Source organism: Anolis sagrei, chromosome 6 (genome assembly GCF_037176765.1).
Source record: "Anolis sagrei isolate rAnoSag1 chromosome 6, rAnoSag1.mat, whole genome shotgun sequence".
Classification (NCBI taxonomy): Eukaryota; Metazoa; Chordata; class Lepidosauria; order Squamata; family Dactyloidae; genus Anolis; species Anolis sagrei.
In genome coordinates, this window is record NC_090026.1 from 94,654,574 (window position 1) to 94,679,894 (window position 25,321).

Sequence of the window (25,321 nt, forward strand, 5' to 3'; positions counted from 1 at the left end):
TTCTTCCTCTCCTCCTTTCTTCTCCTCTTTTTCTTCCGCTCCTCCCCCTTTCTCCTCTTCTTTACCTCCTCTTCCTCTTCCTTCCTTCTCCTTCCTCCTCCTCCTCGCTGGGGCTGATGCCCACTTGCTGAAGAAGGAGGGACGAAAGTTTGCCTGCTCTGGAGGGGAAGGGGTCTCCCCCGATCCTTCCCGGGGCGAAGGCGCCGCTTGCCTCCCTGACCTGGTGTCAGGAACGATGACCGAGCGAGGATGTGCACCAGCGGCCAGATCATCGGGAGCCTCCTGGTGCTCTCCGTGCTGGAGATAGGGCTGGGGGTCTCCAGCGTGGCCGTGGGGGCCGTCAGCTTCAGCCTGGTGCTGGCCAACGCCGAGCGGGCCACGCAGCTGGGAGACTCTTCTCCGGTATGGAGCGGGGTGTGTGTACGTTAAGCCATTTCACTCTCTCTCTCAATCGCTCTCTTGACGGGAAAAAAGCGCTGTTTGACGGTGACCGCCTGTGTGTAGTAGCCCCTTCCTTCCCCGGCTTCGTCCCCCTTGGGCCACTCTCTCCTGCAAGGTTGCATGCTCCCTGCCTTGCTGGTTTGCATGCTGCAGCAGGACTAGACCCCTCCCTCGCCAGCCCTGGAGACACCATAGGCCCAAAGGACCTGAACTTTATCTGAACTCCCAGAGGTGAAAAGGATCCCCTCCCTCCCTTTCTTTGAGGTTTTATCCCTACGAGTATTGGGCCCTGCGCTTAGCAATAGTTCGCTTGGAAAGTGGGGGAACTTGGGTTTCCAACTCAGTCCAACCGAGATTGTGGTCTGTGCTTTCTGTAACTCTTTCCCAGCCAACTCTGCTCCCTGCTTTCCCTCACCTAATGGCAAGAGGCCATTTCAGTAGAGTCTCGCTTATCCAACCTTCGCTCATCCAATGTTTTGTATTATCCAATGCAGTCTGCCTCCTGCCTGGATCCACAGATGTTTCAATACATTGCAATGTTTTGGTGCTAAATTGGTAAATACAATAATTACTACATAAGGTTACCGTGTATTGAACTGCTTTTTCTGTCGATATGTTGTAAAACATGATGTTTTGGTGCTTAATTTGTAAAATCATAACCGAATTTGATGTTTAATAGGCTTTTCCTTAATCCCTCCTTATTATCGAGCATTTTTGTTGATCCAACATTCTGCTGGCCTGTTTGTGTTGGATAAGCAAGACTCTACTGTAATTTAAAGAGGAAAGGCAGCCTTTTTGGCTTTGCTTTGCTTCCTTGCACTGAAAATGAAACTGATTTTGAGAGGCTTTGCTTCCTTTAGCTGAAAATGAAACTCACTTTGGGTTAGCTTTAAACCATTCCAAAGACAGGTTTCAAAAGGCTGGGGGGTATTGGGCCCAAGAGAATGTAGCTAGGCACTCTTGAAGCACGACATCATTTTCTGGTGAGCAGGACCCAGCATCAAGACAGAGAAACATTTTGATCCAACTTCTTGGATGGCGCAGTGAGTTAAACCACTGAGCTGCTGAACTTGCTGACTGAAAGGTTGGCCATTGAAATCCAAGAGCAGGGTGAGCTCCCACTGTTAGCTCCAGCTTCTGCAAACCTAGCAGTTTGAAAAAAATGCAAATATGAGTAGATCAATAGGTACCACTTCCGTGGGAAGGGAACGGCGCTCCATGCTGTAGTCATGACCTTAAAGGTGTCTATGGACAATGCTAGCTCTTTGGCTTAGAAATGGAGATGAGCCCCATCTCCCAGAGTCAGACACGACTAGACTTACTGTCAGGGAAACCTTTGCCTTTTTTTCTTAGGATGCTGGAAGGCTTTCATTGGAGGCTCACAATTCATACTTGCTCACTTTGTGGGCTGGCATCTCTCAGCCCATTTGGATCAATTATTTTCACTGTAGAGTTGGACCCAAACCTGATGTTTCGACATCAAGACGGGGAGATTTTTAAATCCCATCCTACCCAAATGATATGCTGTGCTCATCTGTAATATCAGTATGCAAAGGGATATTGTTGTACCTCTGAGGCTAAGTAGTTTGTAGCATCAGCTTTCATGCCAATGCATCTGATGAAGTAGACCCAGTTTTCAAAAGTTGATACTACAAAAAACGTCTTTCTCTATCTCAAACATGCTACAAATTCCCTTTGTATATATTTATATCAAGCACAATTATTTCTTTATTGAAGGTGTGTACTGTGTGGGGGATTGGAATTCAGAAATGTTACAAGCAGTGTGTGATGAGCAAAGCTAGACATTCGAGTCCAAAGCACCTTCCTTGGAACAAAGTCTTCTTAATGGAACTTCTTTCTGTGGGAAAAGTGTGGAAAGTAGCCATATTTAATTCTTACTGGACTCAATAGGAGCCCCCAGTGGTCCAATGGGTTAAACCCTTGTGCTGACAGATCAGCAGTTCAAATCCGGAGAGCGGGGTGAGCTCTCATCTGTCAGTTCCAGCTTCCCTTGCAGGGACATGAGAGAAACCTCCCAAAGGACGATAAAACATCCGGGCATCCCCTGGGCAATGTCCTTGCAGACGGCCAATTCTGTCACACCAGAAGTGACTTGCAGTTTATCGGGTCGCTCCTGATATGAAAAAACAACCACTGGACTCAATGAAAATTTAATAGCGCCCTTCCATCTCATTGAATGGGATAGGATTTAAGTATGCTTAAAGTTGTGTCCAGTTTGATTAAAACCAGTTTGATGTATAGTATAAGTCTCCAGATCACTTATTTGGGACATCCAGAGGAACTTGCAATTGTAATTAGTGGGATAAGCTGTTGGATGCATTTCAATTTGCATCTACCATATATAAAATATTTCTTTGCTAGCTTTTATATATATATATATATATATATATATATATATATATATACACACACACACATACATACATACAATTAAAATTACAGTAATTTTAATTGTAAATTAAAGAAAATCAAAACTATCTTGTCATAGGACTCATAATCTCAACAGAAGGAACCCTTCATAAGAACGGAAAGAGAAGTACATTCATCGATCAAACATGATGCTTTTCGACAGCTGGGATGAAATGGAAAGAAATTATAATAATGAAGAAAATGTTTCTGCATGCATAATTTCTTCATTTTTTAAGACTGAATAGCACAAGGATCTTTCTTTATCTTGATTCAATGTCTACTTGGCATGATTGCCATATATTTAATCTTACTCATGAAAATAGAAAGCAACAGTGGATGGATTAATATTGTTTGAGCAAAAGAAGCATCCATAGAAGGAGGCTGAACTCTCTTAGGTGCCCCAAGAATTTGTGGAACAGGGGCAACTGGACCTGTGTGGACAGCATGACTTCAGTCAAAAGATTTTGGATAGATAGCTGAATCTAAAAATGTACAGCAGAAAAAGGCAAAAGTCTTGGATAAAATTATGGATATTTTTGCGTTATATCAATGGATAGATGGACATCTTTTAATGCTGTTCAGTTGGTTTTGCAGCCCTTATTAGCTCTTGTGTTGTTTTGTCAAAGTAAGAGACTTGCTCTTTGTTTTTACCCCCAAGTCTCCCTACTGGTATTTTATGTACCTGCCCTTATGAGGGCCTAATTGTGTCTATTGTATATGGGCAATCTGAACTAGATGATTTAACACACAGTGGATTTATGACATTTTATTAATATTCACTGCAAAGGGCCTTTATAAAGTCACCTTGCACAGTACTTCCAGGTGGATTCTGTACAGTTAACAAAATTAAAAATAACAAGATTGACAGATGGCATGCACATGATAGGGATTTGAAAACCTCAGCACTAACTGACTTCTCAGCAAAATGTGACTGGCACCATGTTGTGGAAGGAAGTCTTGTGGTTCAAACCCAAGGCAGAGTGAGGCATGCTTAAGCTTCCTGAAACCAATGGTCCTAAATGAGCCTAATTCTGTACTCTGCAATGGTCCTAAATGAACCCAACTCTGCAGTATGAGTATCTCCTCTAAAGTATTTGGTTTCAAACTTGTTTTTGTTCTTTTTCATGGATTAAAACTTTTCTAGGTAATTTTTCACTTTTAAAAGTTTCAAGGTGAGACTTTTATAAAGCTATAAAATACAAACAATTCAGGTAACAAAACCATAAAACTGTTAAAACATTGGAATGTTTTAGTAAAATAGCTGAAATTACTAGCACTCTGGACAGCATCCTGCTAGTAACATATGCAAAAATATCCTGATGGCAACATATGTAAGTCCAATATATGTCTGCATTAGGGGTGTGCAATTTTTGCCATTATTTCTTGTAAGTCAGATTAAATTCATTAACTTTGTACTTACGAAGCAATATCCAACATATGGCCATGGCCCATGCCAAACACTTAAGAATCAATACTTACCCAATACTTTTTATTTGTATTTTCTAAATCTTGGAAGCCTCCCAAAGTTAGTTTCATTTTCAGTGCAAGAAAGCAAAGCAAAGCAAAGCCAAAAAGGCTGCCTTTCCTCTTTAAATTAATGGCCTCTTGCCATTAGGAGAGGGAAAGCAGAGAGCAGAGTTCACTGGGAAAGAGACTGAGAAAGCTCAGAACTCAGGGAAATGTAGTTTGGGAAGGTGAGGAGACCTATGCCAGAAATTTCAAAAGGCCCTGCCCTAAACTAGATTTCCCAGAATTCCCAGAACTCTGCTCAGCACCAGAAAGCTAGGATAGGGCAGCAGCCAGCCAGAGTTCCAATAAATTATTGAATCTGCAAGGAGAAAGACCGACTGATACTTCTAGTAAGTAAATCAGTGCTGGGCTGGGAAGAAATCCCTAAATGGATGGCCCTTGGGGGTCCCTTCCAACTCAATAGGGAAAGCATCTTAATTAGTTTAGAGGAAGAATGGTCATCTGTCAGGAGAGTTTTGATGGTTTCCTTCTGTCTGGAAGAAGTGGTTGGACTAGATGGCCCTTTGGGGTTCCCTCCAACTCTAGGATTCTATGAAAATGTAGAATTAGTTGATATTGTTTACTATTGGTTAATATGAGAGACATTTAATGAGATAGCTGTTGTGGCTATGTTTTTGCCATTTTTTTAAAAAAAAAATCCTAAAATCAGTACATGTATGAATATTTCTGAAAGCTGGGGGTAATGATCCCCTGTTATCATGTATCATTGTATATAAAAATTCAAGGAGAAAGCTCTTGTAGTTTTATTTTTTAAAATGTTGTTTAAAGATTTGGAAAATTCCCCAAAAATCCATGGATAGTCCATCTGAAACCTGATGGGCTAACAGTGGTAAACATGTTCTACCATTGTAGCATGTTCCACCCCAACAGTAAAAATGAGGGAGAAAGGAGTCTTGAAGTTTCCTGAATTATAGCAATTATGCATAATTACTACAGCGAAAAAGTAACGACATTTCATTACTCTTGTTATACTAACTATACTTTAGAAATGAAATGCCAGTGCTCCCTAATTTTGTAATGACTTTTGAAATATTTTTATATTAATTGCATATGCTCTCCATATATCTTTTGAGATCATGAAAAGCATTGGTATTTTCTTCCTTCCTCTGTGGGGACCAAAGCCGTATCCCCACCCATAGACTCAGGAAGAGTTTTCAGGATTCACAGAGAGCACTGCTTCATAACCACTCAGACTGGTAGAGAAAGGGAATTGGAGAAGCATCTGGTTATGTATCCCATTGCCAGACACATTACCAACTGAGACCTCCAGAAATCCCTGACAGATTTTGAAAAGTGATAGCTTTGTTCTATGCCTGACTATGGAAACATAGAGTTCTCCAGTTTTCCTTGCTCATCACCAGTCACTGAATGATCATAATAGGAAGTGTTGTCAAAGTGAAGTAGTTTGAGTACTTGATGTGATCAGAGAAGAGCTTTAAGGCCCTTCTACACAGGCCTCAAACCCACAACCGATCATGGGTTAACATGAGGTGTCCAAACTGGGACACCCCCCCCCACCTCCTGATGCATCATTTTCATGCATCAGCAGTATGCTCTAGAGGGCCTGCACTGCTGGCAGGCCCTTGGGTAATGTTCAGAGGAGAAAATGGGGGGCTGGAGAGGGGCTGGGTGTCATCCCTGGTCAATCTTTGGTTGACTCAGGATGGCATCTAGCCAACCCTTGAGGGAAAGCCCAGGGTGGGGACAGAAACTCAGGAGGAACTAAAAAAAAACACCCCAGTTTCTCCTGGGTTTCAGGCCTGTGTAGAAGGGCACATAGGATTCTTTTACTTGCCGAAGTTCAGTGGTGATATAGGAGCTTGGCCTCAGTTAGCTGAACTTCAGCCAGGAACAGGAATATCCTCAATTGGTCACTCAACACTTGCTAAACGGTCATTGTCTCCCCTCAAGGAATTCTACAGACTGTAGATCTGTGCAACTGGATTAAGTTTCTGCAGTCCTGGCTCTCCTACTAGGCAGAGTGACATAATAACCTTAAATGACATACACTATCAGGAGCCATGGCAGTTTCGTAGCTGTTTTACATGGGTCTTTTAGTTTGTTTGAAGGATAGAGCTGGTGTGTGCCACATAACTTGTTGTACACCCCCTTAATCTATTTTGCTGCCTTCAGGTATCTCAGAAGACCTTACTAGTCCAGTTGGCATGAAATAGAGTGTGCATCTTTTGCCTCAAGCTGAATTGCAGATATAATGTAGCAGTACAGTACTCATTGCCTCCCAAGAAAAGGCAAGGTTATGAGTTTCCTCATACTTAAATGCCCCCAATCATTGGCTTTTGGAAGAGCCGTAAGCAATCGCACCTTCATGCAATAATGGCCACATTATGATCCAGACCATCATCTACCATGTTTCTGGTAAACACTGCACAGGGACTATAGCAACTATAATAGGAGCCCCCGGTGGTGCAGTGGATTAAACCTTTGTGGCAGCAGGACTGAAGACCGACAGGTCACAGGTTCGAATCTGGGGAGAGCGGGGATGAGCTCCCTCTATCAGCTCCAGCTCCCCAAGCAGGGACATGAGAGAAGCCTCCTACAAGGATGGTAAAGCATCAAGCATCTGGGCATTCCCTGGGCAACGTCCTTGCAGATGGCCAGTTCTCTTGCAGCAGAAGCAACTTGGAGTATCTCAAGTCACTCCTGACATGAAAAAAGCAATTATAGATCTGCTCTTAATTCCCTTACATATTTTCAGGCTACAGCACAGTCTAAATGTCTAAAGTATACACACACACACACACTGAAGAAGGCACCAGAGAGTCCAATGAGATTTATGCTGGAATAAGTGGAATTAGGGCATAATAGGCTGGAAAACCAATTGCTTTGGTATCATCTCTAGTGATTTCAGATACCATAGTTAGCATGAATCAGAAGAGGGGAAAGATGAATTACTTTGAACTTCTGAAAAGTAGAACCATTAGCAAAAACCAGATTTATATGCACACTTCCTAAAAATAACATAACACAGAAATGTAATTAACACCCTTTGACCCATTTCTCTCTTCAAATAGCTGCAACTACATAGAAGCCCAGTTTCACACATAAGCAGCTGAAGGCAAGGTTACTATGGAAACCTTAACTCTAAGTATCCCATTTGACTTGGACTGAAATCACACACATCTCTATTACACATTTTGAGTCACTAATACACCCAATTAGGCTGCCAAATAAAATATTTTCTCATTCATTTATATCTAGGCACCTTTGCTCCCCATTTCTCTTTTTTAAGGCAAAGTGCTCTAAGTGGCTAATAATATCTTCACCTTAATATAACACAACCATCAATAAAATATACTGAACATGAATAAAGTATAGGAAAACGATTTAATATAATATGTGATCACTGCAATTCAATGGTTAAAAGGCTGCTGCAGCTTAGTTTACATAAATCCAAAATAATTAAAGCGTGTATTTGAAGCCAAAGTGAATCAATTTGTTTTTACACATATTGGTAAAAGATGAATATTATTGTATATAGAATATGGGTGGGTTGGTGAGTGAATGGTATGAGTGAGATCCCTCTTCTGCAAAACAACCCCAAACAAAATTGGTCCTCCAAGGTTTCCATATAGTTGAGTTCAGGAGTTTATCAAAGGGACACTCAAAATATTAAGGAAGCTACTGTACTTGGGACAGAACATGCTGTCAAGCCCTCTTAAGTGCGCAATAAGTTTTTATCATTCCTCCATGCTTGGTCTGATTTATTTATACTCAGGTTTGTAACATTTAATTTATTATTTTGTCATTGTTTTTATGGTGGTCAGTTTCTGATCTGTTGTAGTTTTTGGTGGTTATTTTTAATGCAATGCATTCTATATATAGCTTTATTGTTTTGATTAAAAAAAAACCTGCAAGTAGGCAAAATTAATTAATGACCTGACTGCCAAGGTTGTCATGCCTCCTTTCCAATGTAAAAAACAAGTCAAAGGTATCAGATGGTGTGAGGCAGAGTTCCTTGGGAAAAAAAAGGTGTTCTGTAACACTGGAGTACTTCAAACTTGTTTCTGTACTTACAGCGGCTGTTGTCTGCCTTCAAGTCATTTCCAACTTACCACCCGATGGCGCAATCGGTTAACCCTTGTGCCGGCAAGACTGCTGACTGAAAGGTTGTCAGTTTGAATCCGGGGAGCAGGGTGAGCTCCTGTCTGTTGACTCCAGCTTTTCATGTGGAGACACGAGAGAAGCCTCCCACAAGATGGTAAAGCATCCAGGCATCCCCTGGGCAACATTCTTGCAGGTGGCTTATTCTCTCACATCAGAAGCAACTTGCAATTTCTCAAGTCACTCCTGACACAAAAAATCCCCACCCAAATGTTAACCTATCATAGTTTTTTGTGGCAAGATTTGTTTAGCGGACATTTGCCATTGCCCTCATCTGAGGTTGGGAGAATGTGATGTAATTGGCCACTTCATCACACTAGAGAGAAAAAATTATGTAAAAACTAGTTTCTCCCTCTTGCAGAATTCTGGGGTTTGTAGTTTAGTGAGGCCATTAAAGGTTCCTCCATAGACTACAAACCCCGGAATTCTACAGGAGGGAGAAACCGGATTTTTTCTCTAGTGTGCTGAAGTCCGAAGCTCATCCACTGGGTTTCCACAATCATGTGAGGATTCAAACTCTGGTATCCTCAAGTTCCAATCCGACATTCAGAATACAATAACACACTGGTTCTCAGCTTCCTCTATTACAATGTTTGTGTGTAGAGGCCTTCAAGTCACCTGTTGACTTTTGATGTTGCCATGAATTTCTTTGGCAAGGGATACTCAGGAATTATTTCCCCAATTCCTTCCTCTAAAATATAGCCTCCAGCACCTGGTATTTATTGGTGGTCTCCATCCAACTACTAATCAGGGCTGACCCTGCTTAGCTTCGAAGGTCAGAAGAGATTTGTTCTTTGTAGGGTATTTACGTCTAAAATAGAATTTGTTTCTTTCAGTGCCATACTGAATTAATATTGACAGCAATAGTATAGCATAACCATAGCATAGACTAACTGCAATATAAAGTAATCCAATTCCTTGTGTTATTTTTGTTCATGCAAAAGCCATATCCAAGATAAAAGTCATTTGAGACAACTTCTATGAAACACAATGAGACTTATTTCTGAATGTGGCTTGTTAATGCAGAATTGCAATTCAGTTAGGTTCCTCAGAGTATGCTGCTTTTACTCATTACAAATGCAAATGCATAGGAGGTTTTCAGGTCTAGACTAGAGGGCTTAATGTATCGGAGAAGAGCAAATGAGATAACAGGGACCATATTAAAAAGCTGGGGAGAGAGATATCTTTTCTTCTTCTACAATCTACATTTTGGTGGTTCCCACTGTATTTGTGCGAAGACAAAACATTGAAACATGAGTCTTACCATACAGGATTTGAGATCAATCAGTTTGAATGTATTTAATTTAAGGTATGTGAATAGCTTTTTCTCTTATTTTTATACAGAGGTAAATATGTGGAGTTTGGATGAGATAAGGAAAGGGCAATGAATCCAGTTGTTGAATTCTGCGTGCCTTTGTACTTGTGTTGCTTTTCATAGTCATACAGCTCTCATTGTAATTAGTCCCTTGAGGTGAATAGAAATATTGCTAGATTTTTTGAAATCCACCACTCAAAAGAATGAGCCGGCTCTCCATAGAAACAGTACAACCAATCGGAAGAGTATGTTGAGCTCACAGGCAGACACTGTTCAGAAGATGAACGGCATACATACAAATGGATAATACATACACAGACAGTATAGAGGCAGACACAGAGACAGAGAGAGAAAGAGGGAGAAATGAAAAATGATCTTTTAAAATATATGGCTGAATCAGGCACATTGCACTTGCAATTCACGTATATTATGTTGCTAGTTTTAAGATTTTAAAGTTGATCTTTCTGTAGTGTAATTTCAGAAATAAGTGGCAGCAAAGTTGAAGGCTGTCTTCCATTTAGACAGCCTAATTTGATAATCCTACAGGAGATTTGTGTTTGTGGTCATTCAGTGCTGTTTAGGAGTCATTCTGTATCCTCTATATATGTAGTTGCCTTTCAATATGCGGCTGGAGCATTACTTCCAATATGATCATTTTCATTCAATGTAGCTATTAAGCTAATAGCCATGGTGGCCATGGATGATGGGACTAGTGTCCTGTTATATGACATAAGATGACATAAAATCATAGAATTATAGCATTGGAAAAAACCACAAGGGTCATCCAGTCCAACGCCCTACCATGCAGGAACACAATCAAAGCACTCCCAACAGATGGCCACATATCCTCTGCTTAAAAACATCCAGAGGAAACTCCATCACTCTCTGAGGGCCCTTTCACACAGCCCTATATCCCAGAATATCAAAGCAGAAAATCCCACAATATCTGGGCGTAGACTCAGATAACCCAGTTCAAAGCAGATATTGTGGGGTTTTCTGATTTGATAGCCTGAATAATATGGCTGTGCAGAAGGAACTTAAGTCAGCATATTTCATTAACAAATAGTTCTTACCATCAGGAATTTCTTTTGAAAGTTTAGGTGGAATCTCTTTTCTCGCCATTTGAGCACATTGCTTCGTGTCCTAGTCTCTAGAGCAGTAGGAAGCAAGCTGTCCCTCTCCTCAATGTGATATCCTTTCAAATATTTAAACATGGCTGGCATGCCTTTTTTCTCTCCAAGCTAAACATACCCAGTTCCCTAAGCTGTTACTCATAGGACTTGGCTTCTAAGCCTTTGATCATTTTGGTCTCCTTTCTCTGGACACATTCCAGGTTGCCCAATATTCTTTTAAATTGTGGTACCTTGAATTGAACACAGTATTCCAGGTTATTTATTTATCATGTCAGAAGCAAATTGAGAATATAGTTATAATGGGGAAAAACCCACAAAGTTAAACACATGGCATCACGCTAAATTTCCTTTGCAAAGGAGTATTGCAGGTGAAATTTGATCAAACCAGAATAGAGTGGGACTATGACTTAATCTAGACACTATACTCCTATTGATTCAGCCCAGAATTCCATTGGCTTTAATAATAATAATAATAATAATAATAATAATAATAATAATACACGATATGAGGGTTTAAAGATCGAATTTCAAAGACTCTGGGACAAACCAGTAAATATGGTCCCAAGTGGTGATCGGCACAGCATTTAAAAACAATAGGCGCAGACAAAATCGCCATCTGTTAGCTGCAAAAGGCCACCTTACATGTATCTTCATGCATTATTTGCTGATGCATCACATAGTCCTAGACTCATGAGAAGTGTATGATGTATGATCCAACACAAAAACCAGCGTAGTGATCTTGTTTGCTGTGTACTAATCTTTGTTATGTATCAATTAATAATACTTATTATTATTTTATTTCTTACCTGCCTCTCCTTGTGGCTTGAGGCAGGTTACAGAACAATTAAAACACATAAACACTGTAAAAAATACCACAAATACATTTTAGCGGCTGCACCACACGGTTGACTCATGTTCAGCTTACAATCTACTGAGACTGCTAGATCCATTTCACATTTACTCTTATCAAACCAGGTGTCATCTATCTTATATCTGTGCATTTCATTCTTATTGCCTAAGTATAGTACAATACATTTCTCCCTGTTGATTCATTTCTCCCATGTCTTTAATCTGATAAGATCATTTCAGATTCTGATCCTTCCTCTGGGACATTAGCTATCCCTCCCAGTTTGGTGTCACCTGCAAACTTGATAAGCATGCCTTTCATTTCATCATCCAAGGCATTGATATAATAATATAATGAGCAAGAATATAATATAATGACATGATAATATAAGATGAATGTGCCTTATTGCAAAAAAATATTTATATGCCAGCATGGTGTGGCGGTTTGGGGTATGACTATGGAAACCAGAGTTTGGTTCCCTGTCTAGCCATGGAAACTCACTTGGAAAAGTCTCACACACTCTGGAGAGGAAAAAAAAACATGTTAGGTTTGCTTTTGGATTACCATAAGTTGGACTGAGTTGCAGAGTGTGCAAATTATTGGAAATGAGCAGAGAGAATGAGACGGGAAAATATGGTCTGGAATGTGCTGGAGTGAATAAAGATAAAGAGGGAGATAGAAGTGGAAGTCTTAAAAATACCATTTAGAAAAAGATGGCTAAGAGGAACTGCATTAAGAGTTAAAAGGAAAACATCTAAGAGTTCTGGATTCAGGAATGAAGGGCCAGATACTTGATATGTTAAATACCATTAGTTCACATATATACTTCAAATAGAATATTGTTGATCATGGAATCTAAACAGGGTCATCCTTGGTTACTACTTGGATGGAAGACCACCAATGAGTAACAGGTGCTGTAGGTTATATTTCAGAGAAATGAACTAACAAAGCTATCTTTGAGTATTCTTTCCCTAAGGAAACTCCATGAAATTAACAGGGTTGCCATACATTGCCAAGTAAGTTGAAGGCACATATATACAGAGAGAATATTGTTGCACTAGTATGCAAGTATTTATCTACTGGAGAGAGTGGTGGGGAGTCCGATATATTATTGCTATTGTTGTTGATGGAGCCCCTGGTGACGCAATGGGTTAAATCCTTGTGCCGGCAAGGCTGAAGACCGACAGGTCGAAGGTTTGAATCCGGGGAGAGCACGGATGAGCTCCCTCTGTTGACTCCAGCTCCCCATGCAGGGACATGAGAGAAGCCTACCATAAGTATGATAGAACATCAAAACACCTGAGCGTCCCCTGGGCAATGTCCTTGCAGACAGTCAATTCTCTCACATCAGAAGCGACTTGCAGTTTCTCACGTCACTCCTGACATGAAAAAAAATGTTGTTGTTGTCATTGTCATCATCATCCATCCTGCTTCTTCACTTTGAAAGGAGATTCAGAGTGGCTAACGCTAAAAATTGGTAAGCAAAGAGTAAAGTAACATTTACTTATTTTGCACCATCCCTTGATAAACTACAGTCACCATTTTGTCAGTATTGTTAGGAACACATAGACACTGATACCACAACACACTTGTTGATATTTAATTATAATACTGATGTTAAGGATCGGATCACTATAAAGATCCTAGTAGCAGCATAAAATTAGAAGAGAATGAGAAGGCATTTGTTCAAAGTGGTCGACTGAAATCTAGAAGCCAGTTTTGAAAAGAAAGGTGAATGACACATGATCCACCCCATCTGGAAGGCACAAGATTGCAGAAGGCTACTCTTTATATTTAGAGATACCTTTCTTCATGTCCTCTAAATCAGGGCAGAAACTTTGTATTCAAAAGGCGCTCTGGGCCTAGCTCCTAAAATGGGGCTGGCTCACATGAACGTTTGCTTCTTCCTTTGTAGTCCAATTCATTTCCTTCCCTTGGCTCCCAGTTCAGCACGCTGCATGCTTATTTATGTATGTACTTATTGCCAATCTATTTTATGGAATTCATTAAAATTATACCCCCCTTCCCTTTCTAAAGCATCTGCATTATTCAGTGCAGCTAATGGCAGCTAACACAGCACAATCCATAATAATGGTATAAAAGTCAAACACTATAAAAAGAGTCTCAGCAGAAGACGAGCTCAAAACAGGATCCACCATATAAAATCTCATCCTACCCACCATACCAAAAGCTTGGCAGAACATTCTCACGCACTGAATATGGAAAGCACAAGGAACAGCCGCAGACAAACATCATAGGGCAAGAAATTGACCATAAAAAACCCAAAACCCCTTTTTGTGACCTTTAGAGATGCTGTCTTGGCCACCAAATGTCCTTGCTTGTTTGCTCCCTTCCTTCTTTGCAATGAATACCCTAAACTGACCACCAAATGCTGTGAAAACATTGCTTGCCTTTTAATTCTTTCCCTGAGCAGCCCCTGTTTAACAGGACAACTTGGTCAAATTCCTGGAAGTGCAAGAGTGCACCTGCACTGTAGAATTGATTCAGTTTCAGACCACTTTTAACTGCCATGGCTCAAAACTATGAGATCCTGTATTGTCGAAGGCTTTCATGGCCAGAATCACTGGGTTGTTGTAGGTTTTTTCGGGCTATATGGCCATGTTCTAGAGGCATTATCTCCTGACGTTTCGCCTGCATCTATGGCAAGCATCCTCAAAGGTAGTGAGGTCCTAAAGACCTTGTAAAACTACAACACATGATTTCATAGCATTGAGCCATGATAGTTAACATGGTATCAAACTGCATTAATTCTATAGTGCAGATGCACCCAAAGTCAGAATTTACTTCTGGACTCATTTTAAATTGATTTTTTTGACAATAAGCCCAGCACAGGCATGAAAATCACACATTGATCCCACTTTAGTTGTCCTGCCTTCCATAAGATAACATATTCCATGTGTGCAATAATCACAAAGTTATCACATGTCCTCTTGTCCCTCCTCTCACATCTTAGCCAGGTAAACCTCTCCCTCTGAATAATAAAGTCTAGTGAGACACAGAGAACACCATCACTAGATCTTAAGGAGTGTGTAGCTTGGTTCAGGGAAGAACCAGTCAATAAGGTATTTATTTCTGTATTTCCTGCCTTACTCCAAAATGGGTCCCAAGGAGGCTGTACAGTATAAAGTACAGTTAAAGCAAAACACAATACAGCTTGAGTATTCCTAATTTGAAACGAATGGGTTCAGAAGTGTTTTGGACCCCCCCCCCCCAAATTTTGGAATATTTGCATGAAAAAAATGGATTCAATCTTCAAGATATCTCATTATGTATAATTGCATATAAATAATTGCATATAAATAATGAGATATCTTAAAGGTAAAGGGTAAAGGTTTCCCCTTGACATGAAGCCTAGTCTGACTCTGGAGGGTGGTGTTCATCTCCATTTCTAAGCCATAAAGCTGGCGTTGTCCATAGATGCCTCCAAGGTCATGTGGCCAGCATGACTGCATGGAAGGCATTACCTATTGATCTACTCATATTTGCATGTTTTCCAGCTGCTAGGTTGGCAGAAGCTGGGGCTAACAGTGGGAGCTCACCTCGCTCCCTGGATTTGAACAACTGACCTTTCAGTCAGCAAGTTCAGGAACTCAGTAATTAAGATATCTTAAAGAAGGGACCTAAATCTAAACATTAAATTCACTTATATTTCTATATATATTATACACATAGCTTGACAATAATTTTATATACAATATTTTTAAAAACATTGTACAGGCAGTCCCCAAGTGATGAACGAGATAGGTTTTGTAGGTTTGTTCTTAAGCTGAATTTGTATGTAAGTCAGAACAGATACATTTTAAGTGTAACTCCTGCCAAATATATAGTATATATTATTTCGTTTTGCGTAGCATAGGGAAGGGTGAAGACACCTGTGGTTTTGCTGTCTGTGCCCCTGTTCAGAAGATTTCACCTCATTTTCTGTCCCTGTGACAATTGGATTTTGAAAAATTTGGCTTGTTGTGGAAACAAGGATTCGTCATAAAGCTTCGGTGGAAACACGTTTTCCTCATGATAACTTTTTCAGGAGTGAATTTCCCTTCCCTGGGGTATATTTCTCTAATTTCCTGTTGTCTCTCCCTTCTTCTTAACTATGAGTCATTTGTAAGTCAGATGTTTATAACTCGGGGTCTGCCTGTATACAAAACAAAGATTGTGTACATTAAACCATCAAAAAGCAAATGTATCAGTGTCTTAGCCACCTATGTCTTGGATTTCAGATTTTGGATGCCTAACCTGTACAATGTTTAAAAGCAATTAACTAAATGTTTATATTTAAAACAATTGCTTCACAGCAGTAGAAAAACTAGTTAAAACACCCTTACAGTTTAGCATTTACAGCACACATCATTCAAAAGACCTTTTGCAGTGGCTAGGCAACAAAAAAGATCCAGGTTTTTGTGTCATCGTGAAGAAATCAAAAAGGGAGGAAAGCAATTCCACAACATAGGAATAGCCACAAAGAAATTCTCTCCCATGTCCTCCCCAAACATGCCTATGACGATGATGGGATCAAGAGAAAGTCTTCACTTCCTAGTGTTTCTTTTTGAATTGCATATACTGTGCAACTGTGGTTGGTATTTAATGTATTACAATTAATGTCATCTCACCCTTGTTACATCACAAGAGGTCAGTCCTAAGTCTCAAATTTTGGCCTTGAAATCTCAGAACCTTCCATAGTCTTAATCTCACAACCTATAGCACCAAAGTTTGGAAATCTAGGCAGAATGGGGGCTGGTGAGCCAGACAGAGAAATCTTAGAGGTAGGTTGGAGATTTCTCATTACAGCATTATTAATTGCAAGGACAAAAGCATGCTGTAATTTTTAAAGTTATTGCCAGATTAGCATTAATATAATTCCTACAGAAAATCCTAATGACTCATTGCTAACGTGAATAAAAAGAATGGACTGTTTTCACTTTGAACTACTTGCCGCCTGGTTGCCTCACTTGCAGTCTGTCTGTGATACAAATACGATAGATGAATCAAATCCCATTGAAATCTAGTGTTTGGCATTTTTCCATGACATGATCCCATGTGATTATCCTTTCAGTTGCATTTATGTCATTCACCCTCAGGGTTATTCCATGAATTGCCTTAGGGAAATGCAGCTTGGACATGCCTGAGGCAGTTCTATCTTTGGGTCTCCTTAGCCGCAAGTGTGATGTAATTCCTATTGATTTCAGGAGAACATAGAAACAACTTCCTCTAGAACAGTGGATCTCAACCTGTGGGTCCCCAGATGTTTTGGCCTTCTGCTCCCAGAAATCCTAACAGCTGGTAAATTGGCTGGGATTTCTAGGAGTTGTGGGCCAAAACACCTGGGGACCCAGAGGTTGAGAACTACTGCTCTAGAATGAAGCCATAATGTTTAAGTGGAGTATTATGTGAGTTAATGGGGTTAGAACATCTACAACAGACGTGTCTTTAACATCGTTGAGTTGTACCCTAATGTTTGATCCTAGTAAGTTTGTGTGAGATTCTAGTCTAGGAACACGACTCTAGAAAGTTGCTCAAGGTGATTCCAGTTCTGAATTTATGTTCATAAAATATGATAATATTTTATTTGGTACTTTTATCTATTAATGGGTCTATTGGGAAGTTATATACTACTACTCTTTTTTGGCATGTTCTGTTCAGCGTCCCCTGATAGTCACTAAATGCTTTGGAAAGAACTATGACTGCCTTGGTTAGACCACATCTGGAATACTGTGTCCAATTCTGGGCAACACAATTGAAGGGAGATGTTGACAAGCTGGAATGTGTTCAAAGGAGGGCAACTAAAATGATCAAGGGTCTGGAGAAGAAGCCCTATGAGGAGCAGCTTAAAGAACTGGGCATGTTTAACCTAAGAAGAGAAGGCTGAGAGACATTATAGCCATGAATAAGTATGTGAGAGGAAGTCATAGGGAGGAGGGAGCAAACTACAAGAAAGGAGATTCCATCTGAACATTAGGAAGAACTTCCTGACTGTGAGAGCTGTTCAGCAGTGGAACTCTCTGCCTCAGAGTGTGGTGGAGGCTCCTTCTTTGGAGGCTTTTAAACAGAGGCTGGATGGCCATCTGTGGGTGGTGCTTTAAATGCAATTTTCCTGCTTCTTGGCAGGGGATTGGACTGGATGGCCAATAAGGTCTCTTCCAACTCTATGATTCATATAGTCAATTGTCCATTCTGGTTAGAAAGTATAGAAATTATCGTACCACATGTGTGGAAAGAGCCAGGTTAGAAAAAAAAACCTGCTCTCTGTGAAACACTGTGGAGAGGAAGGTCAGTAGGCAGGAGAAAGAGACCTGGAATATGTATGCATTATGCATCTGGAACATGGCTTTTAGCATGAGATAAGTGATTAATGAAAATTGTTGTATAAATATGGGAAATACCACTCATACCCATTCTAGATTTCATTTATAGTCTCAACAGCTTGCACAGTTTCTGTGTTTAATTATCTCTCCCCTCTTGAACAGTGCTTGGGGGATGCAACTAAATTAGTTTGCCTGTTTTATTGAGATTTGACAAATTAAACTTAGAACAACAAAGAAGTGCCTTTTTTGTTAAAAATTTCAGCATCAGAAAATATAAGACACATATCTGTTTGAAAGTCATTCTGTTAAATGGCTTAAACTCTTGAATCAAGAATTTAAATATTTATGCCAGGGGTGAATAACCCTGGGCTCTCCAGATGACATGGGACTGCAAATCCCATCATTGCTTACCAGGCCCGTAACCAGGATTTCAATTTGGGGGGGGGGGGGGGGGGCTGAGTCTGAGTAAAAGAGGGTCTACCCTAGCAAACCTTTTGTATCGTTATCCCAATACCCTCATGCATACGGGATATATTGAGTATGGTGATCAGATCATGATATGAATAAACATAACAGTTTAAATAATGCACCAGTAAGGCCTTTTCGCAAACCTTCATGAGAATTTCGGGGGAGGGGGCTGAAGCCCCTCAAGCCCCCCCCCCCCCCCCTCCCAGGCTACATGCCTGTTGCTTACCATTAATTGTGGAGGAAATGCTCAATGGGGGCCTGCCATTTCTTCCATCAGCTAACTGTGCTTTATATGATAAGCATTTTGCTTACAAGCCACAATGTAAAATACATTCGCACAAAAGCCAACCTTACCACCTTCCTGTCCATTTCCCCTCAGTTCCATTACGTAGGAAAATGATGTATGAATGTGTTCTTAACTGAGAAATTATCATGATTGTGAAGTCAAAATTATCTGTGACCATGTACTATATATACTCATGTATAAGTTTAGTAATTTTAATCAAACCCCCCCCCCTCCCCAAATCTGGGCTGGCTTATCCATGTATCAATGTAAGTACTGTACCTTAGCTGTTATAAAGAAAGGTACCATCTCTGGTGGTGACAGGCAAGAGCTTGGTCTGTCCCAAAAGAAGCATTATCCAATATACTTTACGGTGCCATTTCTGACTTATTTAGGGGAAATGGCAGCAGTTGTGGATAGGGGCAGCTGGCAACCTGAAGCAGTACTGGCAATTTCCACTCTCTATGGAATGACTGTCAGCTTATCCATGAATCATATCAAATTAATAATAATAATAATAATATAGTAATAAATCTTTATTATATCCCACTTTTCCTCCTCCTGGGACCCAAAGCATATTAAAAACATGTAAACAACAATTTAAATACATTGGTATAAAATAAGTAATAATAAGTATAAAATAATAATAATAATAATAATAATAATAATAATAATAATACTTTATTTATAACCTGCTCCATCTCCCCCAGGGGGACTCGGTGCGGCTTACATGAGGCCATGCCCATTGATACAATACAAGCAATATAACACAAAACACAATAAAACGAGCAGAATACATAAAATGCAAAATCAAAATAATATACAACACAACAATATAAAATCAAACATTAAAAACACAGGGAATTTCACTAGGCAGGGCCAGATGCATGGATAAAATTATAAAAAAATTAAAAACACTCGGAGATAGGACAGTGTAACTTATAAGTAGGAGGCTCCAAGAATGAGGAAGGATTTCATTGCACAATCCATAAAATAAGGTGCGTCTAAGGACATTTTGTGCAAAGTGTGGTCAGGGAGAATCTTACATTCAACCACTGAAGGCACATTGGAATAATCAAACAAATATTAAGTAACTATGCTTACTTTATAATAAGTATAAAATCCATGTGGCTTCAAATTATACTTGACCTCAATTTATACATAAGGTAGACTTATATACAAGTGTATAGGGTAGATAGATAAGAGAAGCTCTGAACTGGCTGCCACTGAGACACACATGTATCTTATGTCCCAATACTCCATATTACATATTACAGTTGCTGTAATTGGGAAGTTGTTTGTATTTGAGGACTATGGCCATTGCCCATGCATGCAGTGGAGCCTACTGGTTTTTCTATAATTGGAGGGATGATTCTGTTCTGAGGTTTAGTCTGATGTATAAAGATGCCATCTAACAGGGCATCTACACTGTATAATGAATGAAGCCCGACACCAAGTTAACTGCAGTGACTCAGTTCCATAGCACTGAGCCATGACAGTTGAAGTGGTGTCAAAATGCATTAATTCTACAGGGCAGATGCACCCTGAGAGTCTGAGTTATTTGGAAATAAGGTACAGCTTTAAAATTTTGAGTAAAATCCATTGTTGAATAACCACCCATTGACACTGATCTCACGAAACTCCACTCTGATTGCATATAGTGAAAGCATGCAGTGTTGATCAGGACAAACAACCTCATCTGATGTAGTATTACGATTATGGTAGGCAAACACAACAAACTGCAATGTGCTGGTCTTAATTTTTCAGCAATGATTGTTTATGAGAAAGACTAGTGGCAATATCGTATTTTATTTAAAAATGATACTAGTCGGATTGAAAGTGATGAATTTTTCCAGTTCGAAATAGTATTTTTTAAATTTGAATCCGAATCTCTTTCAGCATAGGCTACCTAATAATAAACTGAGATGAGGGGCGGGGAAGTAAGGTACATTTGGATTTGTTTGACTTATCTTGTCAAAAATGAGACCATACATGCAGTGAAATGTAACTATGTATACTTACTTGGCAGTGGGTTATTTCATGGTGCTTATTTCCAGGGGAATGTATCAAAGATTGCAGTTTTCATGTTGAAAACTTTTAGCTTTAGATTTAATTGAGTGCTTTGGCTTTTGAAAACATTCCCCTATGGGTTTTTTTAAAATTCCCCTATAGGTGATGTTTAGCATTTTATTCATTTTTCTTGCAATTATTATGTTTATACTCATGGTTATTATTGCCACTGGGTGCCTTTTCCAAATCTGAATTTAGAAGAAAAAATAGCAAGAACATAAAAAGATTGTGACATGTTTTGCACATGAAAAATATTTAACAGTACTAAAACATTTGTTAATAGAATTCTAAATGTTGCTTCTGGTCAAGGGTAAATATGACCTGATTAAAGAACAAGATGAAATTGCAAATTGGAAATGAGATTAGAAATACATTTTTCATGAATTTATAAGTACACAGATATTTGGCTGAACTGATTCTTCAAATATTAATTTTACAATCCAAATACAGGCACAAGTGTAACAATAACTATTCTATGACTTGCTTACACTACTTACATCACAGCAGGATTTAAACTACTGTTATAGACCATCAACTATGTTCTTCTCATTACAGTTTCTGCTTTGTGGAGCATGTGGAATACTGTGCGCCAAAAAGAAATCAGGACTTATCGTAAGTTGTTGCATGATTTAATCATACATACCAATAGATGAATTTTAAGCTACTAGATAATCATTTTCTATCTATAAAAGTGAGGAAGCATATTTGAAAAAGATAGCCAAGTACAAAAAAATATTAGGAAAATAATACTGCTGCAGTGGCCAAAACTATTAAACATATCAACTGGTAGGGAAAGAGAATGAATATATTACGGTTTGTGAGGTTCAAAAAATGCTAGAACCGGACTAGTGGTTCTGATCGAGCCATGAATTTTGGCCAGCATGAAAATCATTGTTGAGAGAAAATGAACATACAGGAGGCAAGCTTTCCCAAGTAAGGCAATTAAATTCTTATGTTACATCACCAGGTCCTCCATAGATTAGCTGAAATATAAGATAAGGCAACATAGATGAATGAGAAAAATAGATGGAGGAAAAAGCAAGACAGAAATAAGGAGAATTCTCCTTCCCCATCCAAGCCCTATATTTATCAATAATAATAATAATAATAATAATAATAATAATAATAATTGTATTTCTTGCCCACCTCTCCTCACGGCTCAAGTCCGGTTACAGCATTACTAAAACATAAACAAACATATTATCATTTTAAAACACTCCATAAAATACATATATTAAAACATATTTCCACCAAACAAAAATTAGGCATACAGCAGGGGTCCTCGAACTTTTTAAACAGAGGGCCAGGTCACAGTCCCTCAAACTGTTGGAGGGCCGGATTATAATTTGAAAAAAACTTGAATGAATTCCTATGCACACTGCACATGTTATTTGTAGTACAAAAAACACTTAAAACAATACAATAATTAAAATGAAGATCAATAAACTTATTAACATTTAAATGGGAAGTGTGGGCCTGCTTTTGGTTGATGAGATAGGGTTGTTGTTGTTTGCTTTCAAGTCATTTCAGACTTAGGTTGGCCCTGAGCAAGGGATGGGTAAATTACCATGGAGGGCCGTATCCAGCTCCTGGGCCTTAGTTTGAGGACCCCTGCATACAGTGTTAAACTTAATCTGTCTCGGTAGGCCTGTCAGAAGAACTAGGTCTTCACTTGTATCTTAAATTTTGACAGCTGATCCAGCTGTCAGAGCTCTACAGTTCCACAGTCATGGAGCAGTTGGTGAAAAGGTCCTCTGGGTGGAGGTTGGTTGCCAGTCAGGTTTTGGCTAGTTGGAGTAATTGCAGTAATCATCCTGCAAGGGTCCACAGATAGGTTCACAAGGAGTAGGTCCTTTAATAAGAAATGTGTTAGTTATTTAAGTGATTATTACTACCAATCTTTAAAGAATCACGTTCAAGATGTTTCGGTAAGCCTCACTCTGAATTTTATGTTCACATGTTCAGTGAGGACTGGCAAGGAATAAAAACATGAAAAATTGCAGTGGTTAGAAGACAAAGAAATATATAGCAATAATCTTCCTCCATCCTTCCTCCTACTCTGCTCTCTTTCTTTTCCTCCTACTATTAAATTTGTGTGTGAAGGATGTATTCCAAATGGTTCTCCGTAATCTTGGAAGCAAAGTCCTCCAATACCAGGTTCTGTAGGCTATATTTCAGAGGAAGGAAGTGGAAAAACTACTTCTGAGTATTCCTTGTCTATGAAAACCCTATGAAGTACATGGGGTCACCATAAATGAATTGCTGACCCAAAGGTGAACCATACACACACACATACACGTTTCGTAGTTGACTGCTCTAGTATTAGCATAACTAGAGTAAATTGGTTCAGAAATAGGCAGTCCTATCCAAAATTTGTCCAGGACTTAATGGATCATTCAGCTGTATAGGTCCCAAAGTAAGAGGTATATAGGATTGAAAGTTCCATCATATCAATATCATGAGCCTGTGAAAAGCTTGCATTTTTGTTGTATGTGAAGCTGCTCTCAAAGAAGCAATCCCTTCGAGCTCACGAGAACTCAGAGAGAATAAGGGATCATTGGAGAAGATTATACCATAGCCTAGACTGCACAGAATAGTTGTCTTGCTTTGGGTGTGGGGAGAAAGTGCAGTAGTTGTTGAAAGTTCTTACTACATCTTAGACTGTTCATAAGATTTTCACTGACATGTTAAATATAGATAGGATACAAAGCCACATTTGCCCTGGATTTGAATGAGTTTGCATTGCAGTTGACTTCTGTACCAGATAATGTGTTTTTAAAAAAATCTTGCCTCTTATCAGATGATACTTTTCTCGGCCTGCTGTATCTGCGGACTCATTGGAGGAATATTAAATTTTCAGTTCCTTCGAGCACTGACAAAGAAAACCTCCTATCTCTACCCATTACATCTTACCTCCATGACTCTTGCATGCATTGGAATTGGTGGTTGCACTCTTTCTTCATGGCTCACTTGCCGGCTAGCCAGCTACGAGCAAAGAAGAATGTTTTCGGAAAGAGAGCATTCACTGCATCACTCCCACGAAATGGCTGAGAAAGTAAGTTGATTTGTTATGTTTCTTCCAGAATCACTCTGTCTTCAGAAAATATTCATTTGCCAGTAGGGGAGAATTCAATTTTCAGCTGTATAAGTCACTAGGAAATGATTTGATGTAAACATCATTCTATCATAGCAGGTTATTTATGGAAGCTCTCCCTTTTGCAGTGCACCCGTTTCAAGCAAATGCATCCATTGTCTACATTGCTCCATTGTATAGTTTCTTGAAATGCTTTGCCACTAAATCTAGCACTAACCAAATAATTGAATAGATGCTTAATTAATTAAGTCTGTGCACCTCATTGCATGAAAAGATTCAATTATTTTGTGTTCCCTGTTAAGTACTTTGTAAAACAGGGACTTCATCTTTTACATTGCAGAATGCTATGTAAAAGATCAAGCAACATAATTGGCAGCTCCATGTGATGAACTGATTGCTGGATTGTACCACTTCGGCCAGCAATGAATCCTCTCTGTTTTTCAGACAACCCCATTGTCAGATATATTACTTTAGAGTGTGCAAGATGTTCTTCTTAAATGAAAGCTTTCAATAATTTGGCTTTTCTCCTGCACTCTGATGTGGTACGGTCCACCAACAGAGACTTCTGACTAAGTTCTTTGTCTTTAAGCACTGAGTGAAGAATCTACATTTGTACAAGTGCTGTTGTGTATATTTGACACTGATGTACAGTAATCTATGTGTGTTATGCGTGCTTTATTTATAATTATTATATTTATATTAGAGATTGAGGGGTATTGAAATAACCGACCTGCCCAGCTGCCCGGTGGTTCCCCCGACACCAGAGTTACCTCCAAGGTATGCTGTATTCTAGGGAGCTGCAACGTTTTTGTTCATTGTAGGACATTTCTAAGAGAAATAAACAAGCAATCTTGTTGGATGATTTGAAATCACTCCCTCATGTCAATAACTATGAATAGAACTTCTAAGAATACAAGATAAAAAATCTACACTGTATGATGTTACAGTTGAAAACAACAACAACTGTAATAATAATACACTTTATTTATATTCTGCTTTATCCCTCCAGAGGGACTAAGAGCGGATTACAATTTTACATATATAAGGCAAATATTCAATGCCTTTTTACACAGTGACAAAGAAATACAATACACATAGGTATAGGCCTTCTCCTTTCCATCATCTGTGTCTGGAGGCAATGCTTAACTCTAGCCATGAGGAGGTGCTCTTGTTCCATTTTTCCATGCCGAGGAGCCTGTCCATAGACTTTCTCTGATAGTTGCCAGCATGTCTGCATGGGGCACCTTCTTATCTCCCCACTGAGG

The 25,321-nt window shown here is 39.4% G+C and overlaps 1 protein-coding gene across 7 annotated transcripts in view; it reads left to right on the forward strand.

Moving 5' to 3' along the window:
- The first annotated feature begins 249 nt into the window (after window positions 1–249).
- The window catches only part of TMEM196 (transmembrane protein 196), a 29,286-nt gene continuing 4,214 nt past the window's right edge, over window positions 250–25,321 (forward strand). For 2 of the 7 annotated variants that reach the window (XM_060782114.2, XM_060782115.2), the window contains exons 1-4: window positions 250–420; window positions 21,518–21,574; window positions 23,763–24,017; window positions 24,760–24,833. In XM_060782114.2, the coding sequence (XP_060638097.1) occupies window positions 250–420; window positions 21,518–21,574; window positions 23,763–24,017; window positions 24,760–24,833 (557 nt within the window). The remainder of the gene's footprint in view (window positions 421–21,517; window positions 21,575–23,762; window positions 24,018–24,759; window positions 24,834–25,321) is intronic. The other 5 variants (XM_060782121.2, XM_060782122.2, XM_060782116.2 and 2 more) reach the window with 4 other exon arrangements.